General features: G+C 46.7%; 1 protein-coding gene and 1 pseudogene across 2 annotated transcripts in view; both read left to right on the top strand.

The window, feature by feature from the left end:
- Window positions 1–19,877, top strand: part of AHNAK (AHNAK nucleoprotein) — a 29,466-nt gene extending 9,589 nt beyond the window's left edge. The window contains exons 2-5 of the mRNA XM_080912290.1: window positions 407–514; window positions 849–1,005; window positions 1,414–1,601; window positions 2,466–19,877. Of these exons, the coding sequence (XP_080768416.1) occupies window positions 849–1,005; window positions 1,414–1,601; window positions 2,466–19,025 (16,905 nt within the window). The 5' untranslated portion in view covers window positions 407–514 and the 3' untranslated portion in view covers window positions 19,026–19,877. The remainder of the gene's footprint in view (window positions 1–406; window positions 515–848; window positions 1,006–1,413; window positions 1,602–2,465) is intronic.
- The window catches only part of LOC308417584 (RNA-binding protein 42-like), a 431,329-nt pseudogene that overhangs the window by 74,389 nt on the left and 330,998 nt on the right, over window positions 1–25,942 (top strand). The gene's annotated exons all lie outside the window — the stretch shown is intronic.

Here is a 25,942-nt window from a genome sequence, read left to right as displayed (position 1 = left end):
TCCTTTTGATCCTGGGGGCCAGGCTGGAGAGAGTAAGCTGAGTCACTGTGACTGGGTGGACACCACCCTCCGTGCTTAGAGAACAGCCTCGCGTTAGTAAAGAGGTATAGACAAAATGTAGCACAGTGGAAAGAGCCACAGAAACATCTGCACCATCATCCTCTTTGTGTGTACTCCACGGCGAGAGTCTGATAGCTGGGAGGACGCAGCCAGCGTTAGAAACCCAACACACGTTCCTTTAACCTATTTTCTGTAGCAATGGGCTTCAGGGTCATGTGCTTAATGACTGTAGTGGGGACCGGAGTTTTGGCCTGCCCTGGGGTTCAGTATTCATCTGTCATTTGGGTGGTAGCTCACTGAGGTTTTGAGAGTCTGAGGGTGAATATCATGGTGAATTTTTTTCTAGGTTGTGTAACGGAGATTCTCAAGAGAGAGAGAGAGACTGAGACAGAAAGAGAAGAAGGAGGGGCGGGTTTCTGGCAAGGCGTTCGCTCCTGAGCAGAGTCCTGCAAAGGTTAGTAGGTGGGATGGTGCAGAGGAATGGAGTCTAGGATGGGGCGTGCTGGACACGGGGTGTAGCATTTGGACCTGGGCCCTGGGTGGATCAAAGGGCTGGTTTCCCTCTTTCTGTCTTATCGTGCATTGTGAGAACTTCCACGATGGAAAAACATGGAACAAATCACCCTGCCCCCAGGATCCCCCAGGTGAGCCAGGGATGAGGAAGCAGGTACATGGAGCCTGGGCTCTGTTCCCTGCATGTGCGCAGTGCCAAAGATCTCTGGCTCTCTCGTGACTTTTTGCCTTCTATATCTCCATAACCAGAGCTCTGTTTTTTCACCTCATCCCAGATGGAGAAGGAGGAAGAGACAACCCGGGAGCTGCTGTTGCCTAACTGGCAGGGCAGTGGCTCCCATGGGCTGACCATTGCCCAGAGGGATGATGGAGTCTTTGTACAGGAGGTGATGCAGAATTCCCCTGCGGCCCGCACTGGGGTGGTCAAGGAGGGTGAGTTTCCCCAGGATAATGACTGGGCACTGGTGGTGAGAGGGAGAAGAGTGGGAGGCAGGGACAGGCAGAAATGACCAAATGATTGTGGAAGGCCTGGGTCCAACAGCAGAAAGGAAGGTCAGTACCCAAGCCCTGTCCTCTGCTACTCTGTCTTGCTTGTGAATCTCAGGGGAGATAGTCATGTGGAGGCTGGGAGACCAACCTTATCTTCAGATTTGATTTAGCAGCTATGTGTAAAATAGTTGGCCTTTCCAACCAGTGTCTTCATCTGTACTTGAGTGGGCAGTACTGTGTCTGCATGGTATTTGTGAAGCTGAAGGAAAGTCAGTTTTAGTGGCTGTTATGTGGTGCTTTCTTGATACCTGTGGGTCTTTACCTGATTATTGTACTCCCTCCCCTACTTAGGGGACCAGATTGTGGGTGCCACCATCTACTTTGACAACCTGCAGTCTGGTGAGGTGACCCAGTTGCTGAATACAATGGGGCATCACACTGTTGGCTTGAAGTTGCACCGTAAGGGGGACCGTTCCCCTGAACCTGGACAGACCTGGACCCATGAAGTCTTCAGTTCCCGTAGCTCTGAGGTGGTTCTGGTGAGTACCTGGTGACCCACCTTTACTCAGAGCTCCCCCATGACCCTAATGGCCTCTTGGCCTCACTTCCTAAGCCTTCCTTCTTCCATCTTTTGCATTCTCTTGTGACTTCTCTCTGTTGGCTTCTTCCTGTATATGTGTGCATGTGGCTGATTCTGTTCTTACAAGTATAGTGTTCCTTCAGTCGCTTAAGACTTTGCCATGTTGTGGGAAACAACTCAAGCAGTGGTGGCTTAGGCACCAAGAGGAAGGTTGGCTGCTTTACTCTGAATTGGACTCATTGGTGTTCAACCTGCCTCTCTACATTCCATGAGTGAAAAGATGGACAGCACAAAGCTTGTGGGAAAAGCTTCTTTACTCCTAATGGCTTGCTTATTTAATAAACCACGTGTCCTCAAAGTGAAAGTATTACCCAATCACAGACAAGCCATCGGGTTTTACAAATGCTTTCCAGTCTGCAAAGGCTCCTGGGAGACCTTAAACAATTCGACCAGTGAGTTGAGGATTGAAAGATGAAGGGTCAGATTGGGATGGGTCCCTGCAACAGGTTTCTTTGAACTCTCACTGGGTGGTAGAGCCTCTTTCTGGGCAGCACAGTTAAGGAATCTACATATTTCCTAACCCTGCCATGACTTTTGCTTATCAGAATTTTCTTCCAAATAATTTCTAATTTCCTCTTATGATACGACTGTCAACTCCTTTCTTCAGTGCCCTGTGTTCTTCCCCAGGAGACTCTCTAGACCTCTGTTATGGTCTGAGCACCTTTGGGAAACAGGCAATCTTGTTGTTGGCTGGGCTGCAGCCGGGCATCTGCCAATTCAGGCGGGCTTTGCTGCAACCTCTGCCGGGCATGTCTTTCTGCAGAGCGGGGATGATGAGGACTACCAGCGCATCTACACCACAAAGATAAAGCCACGCCTGAGGTCGGAGGATGGAGTAGAAGGGGACCTTGGGGAGACCCAGAGTCGTACCATCACAGTGACTAGAAGGGTCACAGCCTACACTGTGGATGTGACTGGTCGGGAAGGAGTGAAGGACATCGACATCACAAGCCCTGAGTTCATGATCAAGATACCAAGGCATGAAGTGACTGAAATCTCCAACACAGATGTGGAAACCCAGCCTGGGAAAACGGTGATCCGACTGCCGTCTGGATCCGGGGCAGCCTCTCCAACCACAGGCTCTGCTGTGGATATCCAGGCAGGTGCCATTTCTGCTTCAGGACCAGAGCTTGAAGGTGCTGGCCACTCACAATTCCAGGTCACTGTGCCTGGGATAAAGGTCGGAAGCCTAGATGCCAATGTCAAAGCGAAAGGCTTGGACTTGGGTGGCAAAGGAGGGATCCAAGTTCCAGGAGTGGACGTTTCGTCTTCTTTTGGGGCTGGCTCAGGAGAGGTACAGGGCCCATCCCTCCAGTGTGGTGATATTGGGAAAATTAAAATTCCTACCATGAAGATGCCAAAATTTGGTGTCTCAGCAGGCCTGGAGGGCCAGATACCAGAGGTAGGGCTGAATGTTTCTGCACCTGAATTCTCTGTGGGACACAAGGGTGACAAGCCAGGCTTGGTTATTGGGGGAAACATCCAGGCTCCTCATCTGGAAGTAAGTACCTCCTCTGTCAATATTGAGGGGCTTGAGGGGAAGTTGAAGGGTCCCCAAATCACTGGGCCATCACTTGAGGGTGACTTAGGCTTGAAAGGTACCAAGCTGCAAGGGAATGTAGGAATGGATGCCTGTGTTTCCAAGACTGAGGGCACCATTACTGGTCCCAGTGTGGAAATTGGAACCCCTGGTGTTGATGTTCATGGGCTAGGGGGAAAACTGAATGTGCCTAAGATGAAAGTCCCTAAGTTCTCTGCATCAGATTCAAAAGGAGAGGGAGTTGGCATTGATGCGTCACTGCCCACAGGTGAAGTGACCCTTCCTGGGGTCTCTGGGGATATTAATCTGCCAGAGATGGCTACTGGTGGGCTTGAAGGGAAGATGAAGGGTGTTAAAGTCAAGACTCCTGAAATGATTGTCCAGAAACCTAAAATCTCTATGCAGGATGTGGATCTGAGCCTTGGGTCCTGTAAACTGAAAGGAAATATGAAGATGTCTGCTCCTGAGGTGAAAGGTGATGTTAAAGGCCCCCAGGTGGCAGTTAAAGGCTCCAGAGTGGACATAGACACACCAAACTTAGAGGGGACCTTAACAGGTCCTAAGCTCAGCAGCCCTTCTGGAAAAATTGGAGCCTGTAGGATTTCTATGGCAGATGTAGACTTAAATGTAGCTGCACCTAAAGGGAAAGGGGGTGTAGATGTCATTCTCCCCAAAGTAAGAGGAAAAGGTCCTGAAGTTGATGTCAAAGGCCCCAAAATGGACATCAATGCCCCAGATGTGGAAGTTCATGGTCCAGAGTGGAACTTGAAGATGCCAAAGTTCAGTGTCCCAGGAGTCAAAGGAGAAGGCCCAGATGTAAATGTCACTTTGCCCAAAGGAGATATTAGTATTTCAGGGCCTAAGGTAGAAGCTCCAAATGTCAACATGGAAGGTCTGGGTGGCAAGCTTAAAGGCCCTGACATTAATCTTCCTGAAGTAAGTGTCAAGACTCCAAAGATTTCCATGCCTGATGTAGATCTGTGTATCAAAGGGCCAAAGGTGAAGGGAGAGTGTGATGTCACAGCACTTGAGGGGGAACTGAAAGGCCCTAAAGTGGAAACTGACACCCCACAAGTGGATGTACATGGCCCAGACCTGAAGTTTCCCAAGATGAAAATGCCCAAATTCAGTGTGCCAGGGTTCAAAGCAGAGGGCCCAGAAGTGGATGTGAACCTGCCCAAGGCAGACATTGACATTTCTGGGACTAAGGTTGAGGTCAGTGCTCCAGATGTAAGTGTTGAAGGACCAGAAGGAAAGTTGAAAGGGCATAAGTTTAAGATGCCTGAAATGAATATCAGAGCTCCAAAGATCTCCATGCCAGATGTGGACTTACACTTAAAAGGCCCCAGTGTAAAGGGAGAATATGATGTCACAGTGCCAAGGGCAGAAGGTGAGATTAAAGTTCCTGATGTTGAACTTAAAAGTGCTAAAGTGGACATTGATGTTCCAAATGTGGATGTTCAAGGTCCTGAATGGCATATGAAGATGCCCAAGGTAAAAATGCCCAAGTTTGGTATGCCAGGCTTCAAGGCAGAGAGCCCAGAAGTGGAGATGACTCTTCCTAAGGCTGACATTGATGTGTCAGGACCCAAGGTAGATGTCAAAGCTCCAGATGTGAACATTGAAGGACCTGAAGGAAAGCTGAAGGGTCCTAAGCTGAAGATGCCTGAGATGAACATCAAGGCCCCAAAGATCTCCATGCCAGATGTAGATCTGCATGTGAAAAGTCCCAAGGTAAAAGGAGAGTATGGTGTCACAATGCCAAAGCTGGAAGGAGACTTGAAAGGCCCCAAAGTAGATGTCAGTGCTCCAGATGTTGATGTTCATGGTCCTGATTGGAATTTGAAAATGCCAAAGATTAAAATGCCCAAATTCAGCATGCCTAGTCTCAAAGGTGAAGGCCCAGAATTGGATGTGAATATGCCCAAGACTGATGTGGACATTTGTGTACCAAAGCTAGATATTAGTGCTCCAGATTTGAACCTTGAAGGACCAGAAGGAAAGTTGAAAGGCCCTAAATTTAAGATGCCTGAGATGCACTTCAAGGCTCCAAAGGTATCTCTACCAGATGTGGACCTGAACCTGAAAGGACCAAAGGTGAAGGGTGATCTGGATGTTTCTCTACCTAAAGTGGAAGGAGACCTCAAAGGCCCAGAAGTTGACATCAAAGGTCCCAAAATGGATATCAATGCTCCAGATGTAGATGTCCAGGGCCCAGATTGGCACCTGAAGATGCCCAAAATGAAAATACCTAAGTTCAGCATGCCTGGCTTCAAAGCAGAAGGTCCTGAAGTGGATGTGAACCTGCCCAAGGCTGATCTTGATGTCTCAGGACCCAAGGTGGACATTGATGTTCCAGATGTGAATATTGAAGGTCCTGATGCAAAACTAAAGGGCCCCAAGTTCAAGATGCCTGAGATGAACATCAAGGCCCCCAAGATCTCCATGCCTGACATTGACTTAAACTTGAAAGGCCCCAAAGTGAAGGGTGATGTGGACGTGTCTCTGCCCAAGGTGGAAGGTGAAATTAATGTTCCTGATGTAGACATCAAAGGCCCCAAAGTGGACGTTGATGTTCCAGATGTGGATGTTCATGGCCCAGACTGGCACCTGAAGATGCCCAAGGTGAAAATGCCCAAGTTCAGCATGCCTGGCTTCAAAGGAGAAGGACCTGAAGTGGATGTGAACCTGCCCAAGGCTGACCTTGATGTCTCAGGACCCAAGGTGGACATTGATGTTCCAGATGTGAACATTGAAGGGCCTGATGCCAAACTGAAGGGCCCCAAATTCAAGATGCCTGAGATGAACATCAAGGCTCCTAAGATCTCCATGCCAGATTTACATCTTAAGGGTCCCAAAGTAAAGGGTGATGTAGATTTTTCTCTTCCCAAAGTGGAAGGTGACCTCAAAGGCCCAGAGGTTGACATCAAAGGTCCCAAAGTGGACATCAATGCTCCAGATGTGGATGTCCAGGGCCCAGATTGGCACCTGAAGATGCCCAAGATGAAAATGCCCAAGTTCAGCATGCCTGGCTTCAAAGCAGAAGGCCCTGAAGTGGATGTGAACCTGCCCAAGGCTGACCTTGATGTCTCAGGACCCAAGGTGGACATTGATGTTCCAGATGTGAATATTGAGGGTCCAGATGCAAAACTAAAGGGCCCCAAGTTCAAGATGCCTGAGATGAACATCAAGGCCCCCAAGATCTCAATGCCAGATTTGCATCTTAAGGGTCCCAAAGTGAAGGGTGATGTCGATGTTTCTCTGCCCAAGGTAGAAGGTGACCTCAAAGGCCCAGAGGTTGACATCAAAGGTCCCAAAGTAGATATCAATGCTCCAGATGTGAATGTCCAGGGCCCAGATTGGCACCTTAAGATGCCTAAGATGAAAATGCCTAAGTTCAGCATGCCTGGCTTCAAAGGAGAAGGCCCAGAAGTAGACATCCCTAAGGCCAACATTGATGTTTCAGGACCCAAGGTAGACATTGATGTTCCTGATGTAAATATTGAAGGTCCAGATGCAAAACTAAGAGGTCCAAAATTTAAGATGCCAGAAATGAACATAAAGCCTCAGAAGATATCTATGCCAGATGTTAGCTTGAATTTGAAAGGCCCTAAGGTCAAAGCAGAATATGACGTTTCAGTTCCAAAAGTGGAAGAAGAGATAAAAGCTCCCACTGTTGACATCAAAGGCCCCAAAGTAGAGGCACCAGATGTGGAAGTTCATGGCCCAGACTGGCATTTGAAGATGCCCAAGGTAAAAATGCCCAAGTTCAGCATGCCTGGCTTCAAAGGAGAAGGTCCTGAAGTGGATGTGAACCTGCCCAAGGCTGACCTTGATGTCTCAGGACCCAAGGTGGACATTGATGTTCCAGATGTGAACATTGAAGGGCCAGAAGGGAAACTAAAAGGTCCGAAATTCAAGATGCCAAGTATGAATATACAGACACACAAAATCTCTATGCCTGATGTTGGTCTTAATTTGAAAGGACCTAAATTGAAAAGTGGTATAGATGTTTCTCTTCCAAAAGTGGAGGGAAATTTGAAAGGTCCTGAAGTTGATGTGGATGTTGGTGATATTGATATTGAATGTCCAGAAGGAAAGTTGAAGGGTCCCAAGTTTAAAATGCCTGACATGCACTTTAAGACTCCGAAGATCTCCATGCCTGATGTAGATTTACATCTGAAAGGCCCCAAAGTCAAAGGGGACATGGATGTGTCAGTGCCCAAAATAGAAGGTGAAATAAAAGTGCCAGATGTGGACATCAAAGGCCCTAATGTGGACATCAATGCCCCAGATGTGAATGTGCAGGGCCCAGATTGGCACCTGAAGATGCCTAAGATGAAAATGCCCAAGTTCAGCATGCCTGGCTTTAAAGGAGAAGGTCCTGAAGTGGATGTGAACCTGCCCAAGGCTGACCTTGATGTCTCAGGACCCAAGGTGGACATTGATGTTCCAGATGTGAACATTGAAGGGCCAGAAGGGAAGCTGAAGGGTTCCAAATTTAAGATGCCCAAGTTGAATATCAAGGCTGCCAAGATCTCAATGCCAGATGTGGACTTGAATTTTAAGGGGCCAAAACTGAAAGGAGAGATAGATGCTTCTGTGCCAGAAATGGAAGCTGATCTTAGAGGTCCTCAAGTTGATGTCAAAGGTCCCAGTTTGGATGTGGAAGTGCCTGATGTTGATCTGGAATGTCCTGATGCAAAGTTGAAAGGCCCCAAGTTCAAGATGCCTGACATGCATTTCAAGGCCCCTAAGATCTCCATGCCTGATGTAGACTTGCATCTGAAAGGCCCCAAAGTCAAGGGGGACATGGATATGTCAGTGCCAAAATTAGAGGGGGAACTAAAAGGCCCAAGTGTGGATGTGGAAGTGCCTGATGTTGATTTGGAATGTCCTGATGCAAAGTTGAAAGGCCCCAAGTTCAAGATGCCTGACATGCACTTCAAGGCCCCTAAGATCTCCATGCCTGATGTGGACTTGCATCTGAAAGGCCCCAAAGTCAAGGGGGACATGGATGTGTCAGTGCCAAAATTAGAGGGGGAACTAAAAGGCCCAAGTGTGGATGTGGAAGTGCCTGATGTTGATTTGCAATGTCCTGATGCAAAGCTGAAAGGCCCCAAGTTCAAGATGCCTGACATGCACTTCAAGGCCCCTAAGATCTCCATGCCTGATGTGGACTTGCATCTGAAAGGCCCCAAAGTCAAGGGGGACATGGATGTGTCAGTGCCCAAAATAGAAGGTGAAATAAAAGTGCCAGATGTGGACATCAAAGGCCCTAAAGTGGACATCAATGCCCCAGATGTGGATGTGCAGGGCCCAGACTGGCACCTGAAGATGCCCAAAATAAAAATGCCCAAGTTCAGCATGCCTGGCTTCAAAGGAGAAGGACCTGAAGTGGATGTGAACCTGCCCAAGGCTGACCTTGATGTCTCAGGACCCAAGGTGGACATTGATGTTCCAGATGTGAACATTGAAGGTCCTGAGGCAAAGTTGAAAGGCCCCAAGTTCAAGATGCCTGACATGCACTTCAAGGCCCCTAAGATCTCCATGCCTGATGTAGACTTGCATCTGAAAGGCCCCAAAGTCAAGGGGGACATGGATGTGTCAATGCCAAAATTAGAGGGGGAACTAAAAGGCCCAAGTGTGGATGTGGAAGTGCCTGATGTTGATTTGGAATGTCCTGATGCAAAGTTGAAAGGCCCCAAGTTCAAGATGCCTGACATGCACTTCAAGGCCCCTAAGATCTCAATGCCTGATGTTGATTTTAACTTAAAGGGTCCTAAAATCAAAGGAGATATTGATGTTTCAGTCCCAAAGCTTGAAGGAGAATTAAAGAGTCCAGAACTGGATGTGAAGGGCCCCAATTTGGATGCTGACCTACCTCAGGTAGCTGTGGAAGGTCCAGAAGGTAAATGGAAAAGCCCCAAGTTCAAGATGCCAGAAATGCACTTCAAAACTCCCAAAATTTCCATGCCAGACATTGATCTTCACTTGAAGAGTCCAAAAATAAAGGGAGAGGTGGATGTAGATGTTCCCAAATTGGAAGGAGATCTCAAAGGGCCAAATGTGGACATGAGTGGGCCAGACATTGAAATTGAAGGACCAGAGGGCAAATTGAAAGGACCAAAGTTCAAGATGCCTGAAATGCACATCAAAGCCCCCAAAATTTCAATGCCTGACATTGATTTTCATCTTAAGGGTCCCAAAGTGAAGGGTGATATGGATGTTTCTCTTCCCAAAATTGAAGGTGACCTCAAAGGCCCAGAGTTTGACATCAAAGGCCCCAAAGTGGACATTAATGCTCCAGATGTAGATGTCCAGGGCCCAGATTGGCACCTGAAGATGCCCAAAATGAAAATGCCTAAGTTCAGCATGCCTGGCTTCAAAGCAGAAGGTCCTGAAGTGAATATGAACCTGCCCAAGGCTGATCTTGATGTCTCGGGACCCAAGGTGGACATTGATGTTCCAGATGTGAATATTGAGGGACCTGATGCAAAACTAAAGGGCCCCAAGTTCAAGATGCCTGAGATGAACATCAAGGCCCCCAAGATCTCCATGCCTGACATTGACTTAAACCTGAAAGGCCCCAAAGTGAAGGGCGATGTGGATGTGTCTCTGCCCAAGGTCGAAGGTGAGATTAATGTTCCTGACGTTGACATCAAAGGCCCCAAAGTGGATGTTGATGTTCCAGATGTGGATGTCCAGGGCCCAGACTGGCACCTGAAGATGCCCAAGGTGAAAATGCCCAAGTTCAGCATGCCTGGCTTTAAAGGAGAAGGCCCTGAAGTGGATGTGAACCTGCCCAAGGCTGACCTTGATGTCTCAGGACCCAAGGTGGACATTGATGTTCCAGATGTGAATATTGAGGGTCCAGATGCAAAACTAAAGGGCCCCAAGTTCAAGATGCCTGAGATGAACATCAAGGCTCCTAAGATCTCCATGCCAGATTTACATCTTAAGGGTCCCAAAGTAAAGGGTGATATAGATGTTTCTCTTCCCAAAGTGGAAGGTGACCTCAAAGGCCCAGAGGTTGACATCAAAGGTCCCAAAGTGGACATCAATGCTCCAGATGTGGATGTCCAGGGCCCAGATTGGCACCTGAAGATGCCCAAAATGAAAATGCCCAAGTTCAGCATGCCTGGCTTCAAAGCAGAAGGCCCTGAAGTGGATGTTAGCCTACCTAAGGTTGACCTTGATGTCTCAGGACCCAAGGTGGACATTGATGTTCCAGATGTGAATATTGAGGGTCCAGATGCAAAACTAAAGGGCCCCAAGTTCAAGATGCCTGAGATGAACATCAAAGCCCCCAAAATCTCCATGCCTGACTTTGACTTAAACCTGAAAGGCCCCAAAGTGAAGGGTGATGTGGACGTGTCTCTGCCCAAGGTGGAAGGTGAAATTAATGTTCCTGATGTAGACATCAAAGGCCCCAAAGTGGATGTTGATGTTCCAGATGTGGATGTTCATGGTCCAGATTGGCACCTGAAGATGCCCAAGGTGAAAATGCCCAAGTTCAGCATGCCTGGCTTTAAAGGAGAAGGTCCTGAAGTGGATGTGAACCTGCCCAAGGCTGACCTTGATGTCTCAGGACCCAAGGTGGACATTGATGGTCCAGATGTGAATATTGAAGGTCCTGATGCAAAACTGAAAGGTCCTAAGTTTAAGATGCCAGAGATGAACATCAAGGCTCCTAAGATATCAATGCCAGATTTGAATATTAACCTTAAAGGCCCCAATGTGAAAGGAGATGTGGATGCTTCCCTTCCAAATGTAGAAGGTGGTTTGAAAGCCCCTTCTATTGACATAAAGGGCCCCAAATTAGATGTAAATGCTCCTGATATTGACATTCATGGTCCTGAGGGCAAATTAAAAGGTCCCAAACTGAAAATGCCTGACATGCATGTAAACATGCCTAAGATCTCTATGCCGGAAATTGACTTGAATTTAAAGGGCCCAAAGATCAAGGGAGATGTTGATATCTCTGGACCCAAAATGGAGGGTGACATTAAAACTCCCAAGGTGGATGTTAAGGGCCCAGAAGTGGACATTTCTGCTCCTAAGGTCAATATTGATGGGAAAGCAAAGAAATCTCGTTTTAAGCTTCCCAAATTTAATTTTTCTGGGTCCAAAGTTCAGACACCTGAAGTGGATGTCAAACTTAAAAAGCCAGATGTTGATATAACAGCTGCAAAAGTTGATATTAATGCTCCAGAAGTTGAAGTCCAAGGTAAAGTGAAAGGATCCAAGTTTAAAATGCCTTTTCTGAGCATTTCATCTCCCAAAGTCTCCATGCCTGATGTGGAGCTAAACTTGAAAGGTTCTAAAGTCAAAGGAGACTTAGATGTAGCAGGCCCAAATTTAGAAGGAGACTTCAAAAGTCCCAAATTGGACATTAAAGCACCAGACGTTCAACTTAATGTACCAGATGTGGATGTTCATGGTCCAGAATGGAGTCTGAAAATGCCCAAGATGAAAATGCCCAAGTTCAGTGTGTCTGGAGTGAAAGCAGAAGGCTCTGATGTGGCTGTGGATTTACCCAAAGGAGACATAAATATAGAAGGTTCAAGTATGACTATTGAGGGCCCAGAAATAAATGTGGAATGTCCAGAGGGAAGCTTAAAAGGCCCCAAATTTAAGATGCCTGAGGTGAACATCAAAGCCCCCAAGATCTCCATGCCTGACATTGACTTAAACTTGAAAGGCCCCAAAGTGAAGGGTGATGTGGACGTGTCTCTGCCCAAGGTGGAAAATGAAATAAATATTCCTGACGTTGACATCAAAGGCCCCAAAATGGACATCAATGCTCCAGATGTGGATGTCCAGGGCCCAGACTGGCACTTGAAGATGCCCAAGATGAAAATGCCTAAGTTCAGCATGCCTGGCTTCAAAGCAGAAGGCCCTGAAGTGGATGTGAACCTGCCCAAGGCTGACCTTGATGTCTCAGGACCCAAGGTGGACATTGATGTTCCAGATGTGAACATTGAAGGGCCTGATGCCAAACTGAAGGGCCCCAAGTTCAAGATGCCTGAGATGCACATCAAAGCCCCCAAGATCTCCATGCCTGACATTGACTTAAACCTGAAAGGCCCCAAAGTGAAGGGTGATGTGGACGTGTCTCTGCCCAAGGTGGAAGGTGAGATTAATGTTCCTGACGTTGACATCAAAGGCCCCAAAGTGGACATCAATGCTCCAGATGTGGATGTCCAGGGCCCAGATTGGCACCTGAAGATGCCCAAGATGAAAATGCCCAAGTTCAGCATGCCTGGCTTCAAAGCAGAAGGCCCTGAAGTGGATGTGAACCTGCCCAAGGCTGACCTTGATGTCTCAGGACCCAAGGTGGACATTGATGTTCCAGATGTGAACATTGAAGGGCCTGATGCCAAACTGAAGGGCCCCAAGTTCAAGATGCCTGAGATGCACATCAAAGCCCCCAAGATCTCCATGCCTGACATTGACTTAAACCTGAAAGGCCCCAAAGTGAAGGGTGATGTGGACGTGTCTCTGCCCAAGGTGGAAGGTGAGATTAATGTTCCTGACGTTGACATCAAAGGCCCCAAAGTGGACGTTGATGTTCCAGATGTGAATGTTCATGGCCCAGACTGGCACCTGAAGATGCCCAAGATGAAAATGCCCAAGTTCAGCATGCCTGGCTTCAAAGGAGAAGGTCCTGAAGTGGATGTGAACCTGCCCAAGGCTGACCTTGATGTCTCAGGACCTAAGGTGGACATTGATGTTCCAGATGTGAATATTGAGGGACCTGATGCAAAACTGAAGGGCTCCAAATTCAAGATGCCTGAGATGAACATCAAGGCTCCTAAGATCTCCATGCCAGATTTACATCTTAAGGGTCCCAAAGTGAAGGGTGATGTGGATGTTTCTCTTCCCAAAGTTGAAGGTGACCTCAAAGGCCCAGAGGTTGACATCAAAGGCCCCAAAATGGACATCAGTGCTCCAGATGTAGATGTCCAGGGCCCAGATTGGCACCTGAAGATGCCCAAGATGAAAATGCCCAAGTTCAGCATGCCTGGCTTCAAAGCAGAAGGCCCTGAAGTGGATGTGAACCTGCCCAAGGCTGACATTGATGTCTCAGGACCCAAGGTGGACATTGATGTTCCAGATGTGAATATTGAAGGTCCTGATGCCAAACTGAAGGGCCCCAAGTTCAAGATGCCTGAGATGAACATCAAGGCTCCTAAGATCTCTATGCCAGATTTACATCTTAAGGGCCCCAAAGTAAAGGGTGATGCAGATGTTTCTCTTCCCAAAGTGGAAGGAGACCTCAAAGGTCCAGATGTTGACATAAAAGGCCCCAAAGTGGACGTTAATGTTCCAGATGTGGATGTCCAGGGCCCAGACTGGCACCTAAAAATGCCCAAGGTGAAAATGCCCAAGTTCAGCATGCCTGGCTTCAAAGGAGAGGGTCCTGAAGTGGATGTTAATTTGCCCAAAGCTGACATCGATGTCTCGGGACCCAAGGTGGACATTGAAGGCCCTAATGTGAATATTGAAGGACCAGAAGGGAAACTGAAGGGCCCTAAGTTTAAAATGCCTGATCTCCACCTCAAGGCACCCAAGATCTCAATGCCAGAAGTTGATCTGCACCTGAAAGGACCAAAGGTGAAGAGTGATCTAGATGTTTCTTTACCTAAAGTGGAAGGAGACCTCAAAGGCCCAGAAGTTGACATCAAAGGTCCCAAAATGGACATCAGTGCTCCAGATGTAGATGTCCAGGGCCCAGATTGGCACCTGAAGATGCCCAAGATGAAAATGCCCAAGTTCAGCATGCCTGGCTTCAAAGCAGAAGGTCCTGAAGTGGATGTGAACCTGCCCAAGGCTGACCTTGATGTCTCGGGACCCAAGGTGGACATTGATGTTCCAGATGTGAATATTGAGGGTCCAGATGCAAAACTAAAGGGCCCCAAGTTCAAGATGCCTGAGATGAACATCAAGGCCCCCAAGATCTCCATGCCTGACATTGACTTAAACCTGAAAGGCCCCAAAGTGAAGGGTGATGTGGACGTGTCTCTGCCCAAGGTGGAAGGTGAGATTAATGTTCCTGATGTAGACATCAAAGGCCCCAAAGTGGACGTTGATGTTCCAGATGTAGATGTCCAGGGCCCAGACTGGCACCTGAAGATGCCCAAGATGAAAATGCCCAAGTTCAGCATGCCTGGCTTCAAAGGAGAAGGACCTGAAGTGGATGTGAACCTTCCCAAGGGTGACCTTGATGTCTCAGGACCCAAGGTTGACATTGATGTTCCAGATGTGAATATAGAAGGTCCTGATGCAAAACTGAAGGGCTCCAAATTCAAGATGCCTGAGATGAACATTAAAGCCCCCAAGATCTCTATGCCTGACTTTGACTTGCATCTGAAAGGTCCTAAAGTTAAGGGAGATGTGGATGCTTCCTTGCCTAAAGTGGAAGGTGAACTAAAGGGTCCTGGCATTGATATCAAGGGACCCAGTGTGGATATTGACACTCCTGATGTCAATATTGAAGGACCAGAAGGAAAATTAAAAGGACCTAAATTTAAAATGCCAGACATGCATATCAAAGCTCCCAAGATCTCTATGCCTGATTTTGACTTACATCTGAAAGGGCCAAAAGTTAAGGGAGATGTGGACCTTGCACTCCCTAAGGTTGAAGGTGATCTTAAAGGGCCAGAAATAGACATTGAGGTTCCTGAAGGAAAACTCAAAGGCCCTAAATTTAAGGTGCCAGATTTGCATTTCAAAACCCCACAAATTTCAATGAGTGACATTGATTTGAACATGAAAGGACCTAAGATCAAAGGAGATTTGGACATTTCTATTCCTAAATTAGAAGGGGACTTGAAAGGTCCCAAAGTGGATGTCAAAGGCCCCAATCTGGGCATTGACACTCCTGATATTGACATTCATGGTCCAGAAGGGAAACTGAAGGGCCCTAAGTTTAAAATGCCTGATCTCCACCTTAAGGCACCCAAGATCTCAATGCCAGAAGTTGACCTGAACCTGAAAGGACCAAAGGTGAAGGGTGATCTGGATGTTTCTCTACCTAAAGTGGAAGGAGACCTCAAAGGCCCAGAAGTTGACATCAAAGGTCCCAAAATGGACATCAATGCTCCAGATGTGGATGTCCAGGGCCCAGATTGGCACTTGAAGATGCCCAAGGTGAAAATGCCTAAGTTCAGCATGCCTGGCTTCAAAGCAGAAGGCCCTGAAGTGGATGTGAACCTGCCCAAGGCTGATCTTGATGTCTCAGGACCCAAGGTGGACATTGATGTTCCAGATGTGAATATTGAAGGTCCTGATGCCAAACTGAAGGGCCCCAAGTTCAAGATGCCTGAGATGCACATCAAGGCTCCTAAAATCTCCATGCCTGACATTGACTTAAACCTGAAAGGCCCCAAAGTGAAGGGTGATGTGGACGTGTCTCTGCCCAAGGTGGAAGGTGAGATTAATGTTCCTGATGTAGACATCAAAGGCCCCAAAGTGGATGTTGATGTTCCAGATGTGGATGTCCAGGGCCCAGACTGGCACCTGAAGATGCCCAAGGTGAAAATGCCCAAGTTCAGCATGCCTGGCTTCAAAGGAGAAGGTCCTGAAGTGGATGTGAACCTGCCCAAGGCTGACCTTGATGTCTCTGGACCCAAGGTGGACATTGATGTTCCAGATGTAAACATTGAAGGTCCTGATGCAAAACTGAAGGGCCCCAAATTTAAGATGCCTGAAATTAACATCAAGGCTCCCAAGATCTCTATGCCTGATGTTGATCTGGAGTTAAAAGGACCCAAAGTAAAAGGAACCTTTGATGGTTCTGTTCCTAAGCCTGAAGGTACTCTCAAAGGACCTGAAATAGACCTGAAAGGTCCAGGTCTTGATATTGAAGTCCCTGATGCTAAACTCAGTGGTCTTAACTTGAAGATGCCATCGCTGGAGGTATCTGTTCCTAAAATAACTGGGCCTGATGCTAATATGCATCTCAAGACACCAAAAGTTGAAATTTCTGGGCCTAAGTTAGGAAGTGGTGAAGTAGATCTCAAAGGGCCTAAAGTTGAATTAGAAACTCCAAGCTTAGATGTTCAAATGGAGAGCCCCGATATGAATATTGAGGTGCCAGATGTTAAAGTTCCCAAGTTTAAGAAACCCAAGTTTGGATTTGGCGCAAAAAGTCCCAAAGCTGAAATGAAGACACCCACAGTTGATGTGACTGTCCCCGAAGCAGATCTGAGTGTGGAGACTCCTGAAATAAGCATTGCTGGTAAGGGCAAGAAAAGCAAGTTTAAAATGCCTAAAATTCACATGAGTGGTCCTAAAGTTAAAGCCAAGAAACAGGGATTTGATTTGAATATTCCTGGAGGTGAGGTTGATGCCAGCCTCAAAGCTCCTGATGTGGATATCAGTGTTGCAGGGCCTGATGCTGCACTCAAAGCTGAAGTAAAATCTCCCAAAGTCAAGAAAACTATGTTTGGAAAAATGTACTTTCCAGATGTAGAATTTGACATTAAGTCACCTAAATTTAAGGCAGAGGCTCCCCTACCAAGCCCCAAGCTTGAGGGTGAAATCAAGGTACCAGATGTGGATATTTCTTCATCAGGGATTAGTGTGGAAGCTCCTGATATTCATGTGAAGGCTCCCAAGCTGAAAGGTCCCAATGTGCAGGCCAACTTGAACACACCAGACATCAACATTGAAGGCCCGGAAGCTAAAATCAAAACACCCTCTTTTGGTATTTCTGCGCCTCAAGTCTCCATACCCGATGTGGATGTTAAATTGAAAGGACCAAAGATACAGGGTGACGTTCCTGGTGTGGAACTAGAAGGACCTGACGTCGATCTGCAAGGTCCAGAAGGAAAAATAAAGTTCCCTAAGTTTTCTTTGCCTAAGATCAGTGCCCCTGGCATGAAAATGGAAGGTGGGAGTGCTGACATCTGTGCCCAGATGCCCTCTCTTGAAGGAGGGCTGGGCACATCTGGTGTTAAACTCGAAGGGCCTGGTATGTCTCTAAAAGGCCCAGGAGTGGATTTGCCTTCGGTGGACCTCTCTATGCCAAAAGTGTCTGGGCCTGATCTCGACCTGAACTTGAAAGGACCAAGTTTGAAGGGAGACCTGGGTGCCTCCAGCCCCAGCATGAAGCTGCACGCCCCAGGTCTTGACCTCAAAGGTGTTGGTGGAAAAGTACAGATAGGAGCAGATGGTGTGAAAGTGTCAGGGATTGATGCCACAACAGCACTCAGTGTGGGAACACCAGATGTGACACTGAAGGGACCAAGTCTACAGGGAGATCTGGCTGTGTCTGGAGACGTCAAATGCCCTAAAGTATCTGTGGGTACTCCTGATGTTAGCTTGGAGACCTCAGAAGGTGGTATCAAACTTCCCCACATGAAGCTGCCTCAGTTTGGTATCTCAGCTCCAGGGTCCGACTTGGACATTAACATTAAGGGGCCACAAGTTTGTGGAGAACTAAAGGGGTCAGGGGTGGATGTGAACCTGAAAGGGCCTCAGATCTCAGCACCAAGCATGGACTTTAACTTGGAAGGACCAAAAGTGAAGGGGAACCTTGGGGCCACTGGTGAATTGAAAGGCCCAGCAATTGGGGGAGGTCTTCCAGGCATCAGCATTCAAGGCCCAGAAGGAAACCTTCAAATGCCTGGAATTAAGGCCTCTGGATGTGATGTGAAAGGCTTATCAGGGCAGATTTCTGGTCCCGAAATTAAAGGAGATCTGAAAGGTTCAGGAATTGGTCTCCATGGGACTGTTCCTGATGTAAACATCAAGGGGCCTTCCTTTAATATGGCATCTCCTGAGTCAGATTTTGGTGTCAGCTTGAAGGGCCCCAAGATCAAAGGAGGTGTAGATGTTTCAGGGGGTGTCAGTGTTCCAGATATCAACCTGGGCGAAGGGCATATGAGTGTCAAAGGCTCTGGAGTTGAGTGGAAGGGACCCCAAGTTTCCTCTTCTCTAAACTTGGATACATCTAAACTTGCTGGAAACCTTCATTTCTCAGGACCAAAGATAGAAGGAGATGTGAAAGGGGGCCAGATTGGACTCCAAGGTCCCGGGATGAGTGTGTCTGGGCCTCAAGGTCACTTGGAAAGTGGATCTGGAAAAGTAACATTCCCCAAGATGAAGATCCCTAAGTTTACCTTCTCTGGCCGTGAGCTCATTGGTAGAGAAGTAGGGGTGGATGTCAACTTCCCTAAAGTGGAGGCCAATGTGCAGGCTGGTGCTGGAGAAGGCGAGTGGGAAGAGTCTGAAGTAAAACTTAAAAAATCCAAAATCAAAATGCCAAAGTTTCCCTTTTCTAAGCCTAAAGGGAAAGGTGGTGTCACTGGCTCACCAGAAGCATCCATTTCTGGGTCCAAAGGGGACCTGAAGAGCTCAAAGGCCAGCTTGGGCTCTCTGGAGGGAGAAGTGGAAGCTGAAGCCTCCTCGCCCAAAGGCAAATTCTCCCTATTTAAAAGTAAGAAGCCAAGACACCGTTCCAACTCCTTCAGCGATGAGAGGGAGTTCTCAGCGCCTTCCACCCCAACTGGGACTTTGGAGTTTGCAGGTGGAGAAGCTAAAGGCAAACATGGGAAGTTGAAATTTGGTACCTTTGGTGGCTTGGGATCAAAGAGCAAAGGTCATTATGAGGTTACTGGGAGTGATGATGAGGCAGGCAAGTTGCAGGGGAGTGGAGTGTCCTTGGCCTCAAAGAAGTCCCGACTGTCTTCCTCCTCTAGCAACGACAGTGGGACCAAGGTTGGCATCCAGCTTCCTGAGGTAGAACTATCAGTTTCCACAAAGAAAGAGTAGTGGGCCTTCATGCATGTACATATATATAAATATAAAATATCAGCCTTGGGTGTGTTTGTATATAAACTAACTCCAAAGAGAAACACCCCAATAGTCTCAGCAATAATGCAAAGATCTTGCCTCTGCCAGTGGCAAGTGCCGACAAACCAAGTGCCTGTAGGCTCCTGGGACTCTGCCTCGAGGTAAAGAGTTCTAAGTTTATCTGGCTCATGTGCAAAGTCAACAGTATTTGCCTTAAGATTTCAGTTTTTTTTTTTTTTTTTTTTTTTTTTTTGCATTGAATGCTGAGAGCTCATGTTTACTAAGCAAGCTTTTGTGTTATCTTCCTTATTTTTACTGAACATCGTTAGTACCTGGGTAATGGATACCCGCTTTTTTTTTTCATTGTAATGACTTGGGGGGCTTTTGTGAGTAAAGGAGGGTGAGGTAAAAGGTGGCAGAGGGGGCAAGGTCTTAATCGCTCTGAAGGTTGGACCTGTACAGACAGTGAGGCCCTGGCATGGCCCTGAGGAGGTGGCAGCCAGTGGGTCATTGTTTCTCGTCTCTGTAGCCTGACTTTTTTTTAATCCCAAGGTGTGTTAGTCCCAGCCTAGTTTGGTGCTCAAGGTGAGAGGGAATTTGAATCTATTTGCAAATTGTCCAACCGACCAGGTCAATGTGAGGGGCTTACATTCTGGGTTTGGTAAGAAAAGCGTTCATTCATAACTGATATATGTCCTGAGAAAAGTTCTGATTTCTTTTAACAAATGTCATCAAGATTAAGGAAATGTCTGGCACTTTAGTGGCAAATTAATTGAGAATGTATGAAAGTCGATGCTGTACAAGCCAAATAAAGCTCTTTATTAACCCTGATGTACCATGCTCTTGCATTCTGTGTTAAAGGGTTGAAGCCTCGGGAGGCTGCACCCACAGCCGGAGAGGCTCAGACTTGATCCACCCAATGCTACTGCTAGTTTGTTAGTGATTTTAAGGCATTACCTCCGCACAGGTACCAAAAGGAAGTCTTTGCTTCTTGATCATGATGGGAGACTGGCAGCATCATTGCTGGGCAAGTGAGAGTGTACAGTGATCACAATTACCACAGAACATCTATCTTAGTGTGAGCAAGACCTTAGAAGGGAGTGGTGGTGGGGGTGAGGATGTAATTCAGTTCACAGAGTGCTTGGCTGGTATGCATGAGAACCTGGGTTAAATTCCCAGACACTCCTAAGACCCAGTGTGGTGGTTCACAACTGCAATCCCAGCACATGGGGGTGGAAGCAGAAGGATTCTCTTTGTATTTTTTAGACAGATATTTTGTATTTTGAGATACACTGTAACCAAGTATTTAAGGCTGTCCTGGAACTCCCAGTATAGTTTGAGCTGGCCTTGAATATGAGACAATCTTCCTGAATGTTGGGGTTACAAGTGTAAGTCATCACATCCAGTACCCATCTGGGAAGATGGCCACTGGGATATTGGGAAGATATCCTAGACAGAAATGCCCAAGCTGTCCAATTATACATCAATGCATTTATTTTTAGCTTGAGGAAGGAGAGGAGTAACTACTGTAGTCTGAAGTGTCCACTCATTCAGCAAATATTTTTTGAACACTGCAGCTACATGCTGCCTATGGCCCAGTGATTTCAAACTCCTCTTCTGCTGACTTCTACAGACTAAATGATGTAATGGATGGTGAAATCTGGAATACTTTGAACCCTGACAAAAGGGCTGGGGTTGGGGGAAATGACACATCTGGTGGAGATAATGAGACTCCCAAGACCTTCAGGCAATGACTTATTGGCTGGGATAGTTGGGAGTCCTGGATAGGATGGGTGGGCAGTAAATGGCCATTAAACCTCAAGGAACCTTTCAGGTGTTTTCACATCGCTCAGGATGGAGGCAGCAACTATAGAACAGGAGGCCTCTGTCTTACAGGGGCCATCTCCACAGAAGAGCAGCACAGACGGAGGCAGATGGGAATGGAGGGTAACCTCAATCCTCCTGCCCCTTCCTCTGCTGGGATTATGATTCTGTATGCTGTGTCTCTGCTTTACATGGTGTTGGGACTGAGCCCAGTATGAACCTCTGGTATGCTAGGCAGACACTACCCAATGCGCTACATCTTCAGAAATAATACTTTTGTCCTTTTTCTGTTGTAATCGTATACAGAGTTAAGTATACACTGAAAAAGGATGATTTGGACTCGAGAAATGGCTTAGTAGGTAAAAGTGGTTGCTGCTAAGCTTGATGACCTGAGTTTAATCTCCAGGATCCAGATGATGGGAGGAAATAACTAACTCCTGCAGTTTGTTTTCTGACCTACAGACAGACAGACAGATGCACACACACACAGAGGAATGATAATTTCCTTAGGGAAACAAAGTTTTCTCTCAAATTTGCAAAGAGCCAAAAGGGACTGGAAGGTACTTCGGAGTTCCCGGGACCTGCAAAGACGCACTGGCCTAGGGGTCACCGGACTTAATCTCCCATGTTGGGTACATTGGGGTCCCTTGTGAGCCTCTACTTCCTGGTAATGTGAATGAGGTATTTAGAGTCTCTAAGGTCCTTGGCAGACCCAAAAGTTGATTCCTTGGAAGCAGTCTGGAGAGTGGTGTGGATGGGCCATTTTGGGTGAAAAGCAAGGTGTGAGTGTGACACTGAGTAACTATTTTTCCTGTGTGGCATTGTCTGAAATGTTTTGAGACATGTCAGTGGTGAAGTGTAGCTGAGTCTCCAGTTTCCCAGACCAAAATTGACAGCCTCCACCGTGGCTATTGCACACATCCAACCTCAGAGACCATCTGAGCAGTGAAGTTAGGAACTACAACCCGGGGGAGTCAGCTAAGCATGCAACTAAAGATGTTGGCCCTTTCCCTTATCTTTCTTTCCTTTTATCATCTCTCTTTCCCTTACCTCCACCCCCACCCCAGCCCCCAGATCTCACTTTGTAGCCCTGACTAGTCTGAAACTCATTTTATAGACCAGACTGACCTCAAACTCTCAATGAGCTTCTGTCTCCTGGGCACTGGGATTAAAGGTGTGCACACCGCTTCTGTCTTCTCTCACTCTTTTTAACGTATGCACACTTTAAATGAAAACCTTCAGAGAAATGGCAGGAATAATATGGTGACACACTCATGTTCTCCTCTTCCTTCTCGTCCTTCTCGTCCTGTTCCTTCTCCCCCTCTTTGGAGGGCAGGGTTTCTTTGTGTAGCCCTGGCTGTCCTGGAACTATCTCTGTAGTTTAGGCTGATCTCAAACTCCAATCTGCCTGCTTCCCGAATGTTGGGATTAAAGGCGTGCACCGCCTCCAGGGCTGTTCTCCAATTCTTAGCACTTTTCCTCACTTTAATCTCTTCATTTAGATATTAATAATAACCACTATGTTTTGCTGAATGGGTGGGGGCTGTCTACAGATATCACAGCACTTTAACTCCAACGTGCTTCACTGTGTGTGGACATTGTCTTGTGCAACCCTAGTATATGATTAAATTCAGTAAATCTTACTTTGATCTCTTACTCATATCTATTCATAAGTTTCTAATTACCCTGTAGTTTCCTTAACAGAGCTGACCTTTTGTCCCAGCCAGGCTTTAAGATAGGCTTCTGAGTCCTCCCCCCACCGAATTTAGTTGTCTTCGCCATGATTTCCATCTATTATTTTGTTTTGCTTTTAATGCTATTTGACACAGAGTCTTATACTTGCTGCCTAGACTTCCCCGAAACTCCCTGTGTGTGATCGGCCTCACGCTAAGTGCTGATCCTCCTTCCTCAGCCTCTCTGGGATTATAGGTGTGAGCCACCATTTCTTCAATTTAGAAGGTCGAACTGTGTAACTCAGGTTGGCCTGGAAGTCCTTATATAGTTCAGGCTGGCCTCCAACTCAAAATGCTTCTGCCTTAGCCTTCCAAAGCTATGATTACACATGAATACAACCACCTTTAGCAGCTGTAATATCTTTTCATATTTAAAAATTTAATGTGTGAATGAGTGTGTGTGTGTCAGAGAGAGAGAGAGAGAGAGAGAGAGAGAGAGAGAGAAAGTCAGAAGACAAACCTTGGAATATGGGATCTTCAGTCTTGGGGACCAAATGTGTCCTTAGGCTTAGTAGCAAGAACTTTACCTGCTGCCCTCTTGCTGGCCTGGCATTGATCTTTTTGAAGGGCATGGGGCCAGTTTTTTGTAGCAATGTCCCTTCATCTGGTGTGTCTGATGATGTTCCTAATCACAGCAGGTGATGCCTTTGGGGGTAGTACGCTCACAGAAGTAATGTTGGGCGCCTCTTAACTCACCCTTCTGAAGGCAGGCTAAGTGGACTAGCACCAATTAAGCAGGAGCTTGCCAGACTTCTTCCTTGTAATCTTGCCATGTTTTCCCTTCAGAATTAACAAGGAAATATAAGTTTTTCAATCGAAAAGTCCAAGTTTGGGCAAGTTTATTTCTCAAGTGTGCTCTGGAGGCTGGTAGCATGCTCGGCCTTGGCGTGATCTCTGGTTGGGATTTTGAAAGTGGGGCTCTGGCCTAGGGCTTTGCAGCCCACAGCAGCTTTCTGTTTTTCCTCACGAGGACAAAGAATTCTGTGCATGAATGCTTGCCATAGAACTGGGAATACCACGAGCTGTTTACCAGCCTCTGGATCGCCCTGTGGCCCCTGAAGCTGCCTGTGCTCTGCAGAGTAGCAGCCTTGTGCTACAGCAAATGTGTGGGGGACATTCTGCCTAGGAGGGTGGTTTCGTTTCCCCATAAATTCCTCTGTTTTTTTCCATAACAAGTTTGAGGTCTGGCCAGCATAGAAAGACTTCTCAGGATGGCTGAGGTTGGGAAGGGTAACAGATAAAGAGCCCTTCTTTTTCTTTTTCTTTCTTTCTTTTCTTTTAAAGTAAAAATAGTTTATTCATGACAGTACGTAAGAGGAAATGTCTCATGTCACAGATGGTATGTCCAACTCCCTGGAATGTTCATTTTTTGGCATAAAGGAGAGAATGAGGGGAAAGCCAGGCAAAGGCAGTGCTAAGGTAGTTAATGGGCTTCTCTCTCTCTCTCTCTCTCTCTCTCTCTCTCTCTCTCTCTCTCTCTCTCTGTCTCTGTCTCTCTCTTGGATAGACAGGTCCTTTTAGTGCACAAGTGCTTTACCTCAGGACATCTTACAGTGTGTTCTCAGCTCTGCCCAGGAAATCGAGCACTACCCACTCTATCTTATAGTCCAGAGAGGTGAGGCTCAACTCAGAGCCTAGAAGGGGGTGATCCTACCTAGGGAAATCAAAGCTTTCAGATTTTAGAAACAAAATTGTTTTTCTCCCCTGTGATAGTTTCCTGAAGAAAGGGGGAGTTTTTGGGTGGGGCTTGAAAAAACATCTCTAGAAATCTGTAGGATCTTAGACACTTTCTCATCTCTAAAAGTATTACGGGAATAATAATAAAAACCAGAGCCAAGCGTGGTGACACATGCCTTTAATCTCAGCACGGGGGAGGCAGAAACAGGTGGATTCTCTGTGAGTGCTATGTCAGCCTGGTCTATATAGTTGAATGCCAGGCTAGCCAAGGTCACATAGTGAAAACCTATCTCAACAAGCAAGCAAACAAACAAACAGTGAATAACTGGGGATGGAGAGATGGCTTAGTAGTTAAGAGCTCTTCTTGCTCTTGTAGAGAAAGGTTCTGGATTCAATTACAGCACCCACATGGCCACCTACAACCACCTGCAATTCCAGTTCCCGGGGTCCTGACACCCCTTCTGACCTCCAGGGCCTCATGTATGCACATACACTCATGAAGTTTCACACACATACACGTAACTTATAAAACAAAATCTTGGGACTCAGAGGTTAAAGTCACTTGCTATTCTTCTGGAAGATCTCAGTTCAGTTCCCAGTACCTACAAGTTGGCTCACAACGATCCAAAACTCTAGTTCCAGGGGATCTGATATATTTTCTGGCCTCTTTGGGCACCAAGCACACATGTGCTATGTGTACATATAATCAAGCAACACAATCATACACGTTAAAGAAATTTAAAAACATAGTTAAAAAATAGCTTTCAAATGCTTGTGGGTGACGGTGCATGCCTTTAATTCCAGCACTCAGGAGGCAGAGGCAGGTGAGTCTTTGAGTTAGAGGCCAGCCTGGTTTATAGATTGAGTTTCAGGATGGCCAGGGCTACACAGAAAATCCCTATCCTGAAAAACCATTAAAAAAAAAAAAAGCTATCATTTCTGTGGGTTCCTCCCTTTGGGACCCTGGGTAAGTCATCAAAATCTATGACATGAGGCTGGGATATAACTTAGTTGGTAGAGTTTTTGTGTGGTATGTTCATGTCCTGGGTTTATTCCTTAGGACCCAGGTCAGGAGATAGTTATGGAATTTCCTTTTCTATAGGATGAAAAGGAGATGGTACGGAATTCCTCTTACAGCATTATGAAAATAATGTAAATTAACATACATATTTTCTTCTTAATAAACCCTAACTTCTGTTTCATGAAACACAGTGTGTGTGTGCTCAGTATATAGTAAAAGTTGTATGAGTTATTTCTATAAACCGCTTGTTAACTCGGTTAAGTTAAACATTGTATATGTTACACACAACTCCACAAAGTAGGCCCTAATTTACATTTAATAGACAAGTCAGGGTTAGTGCTGTGTGCAGGGGCACATAGTAAAACAGGGTCAGAGTCCCACTGGAGTCTGTTCTGAGAAACCTGCCTTTATCAGCAGTTTGTTTTTTGTTTTGTTTTTTTTTTTGCTCCCAGGAAGGCTGGGTTAGTACACTGGGGCTTGGAGAGGAGCTGAGGCAGGTTTTCCAAGCAGGGAGGCAGCAGGAGTGAAAGCTGGTAGTGAAGTATGGGAGAGAGGCTCAGCAGGGTGGGGCTAGGACAGAGAAGGTAGACACTGAGGTCCCAGAGGCACACAGGTTTCAGGATCAGCTTTGGAAGGCAAAG

Source organism: Micromys minutus, assembly GCF_963924665.1.
Source record: "Micromys minutus genome assembly, chromosome: 2".
In the NCBI taxonomy this organism is placed as follows: Eukaryota; Metazoa; Chordata; class Mammalia; order Rodentia; family Muridae; genus Micromys; species Micromys minutus.
Note: the sequence above shows the minus strand (reverse complement) of the source record. Positions and strands in the feature narration are given on the sequence as shown.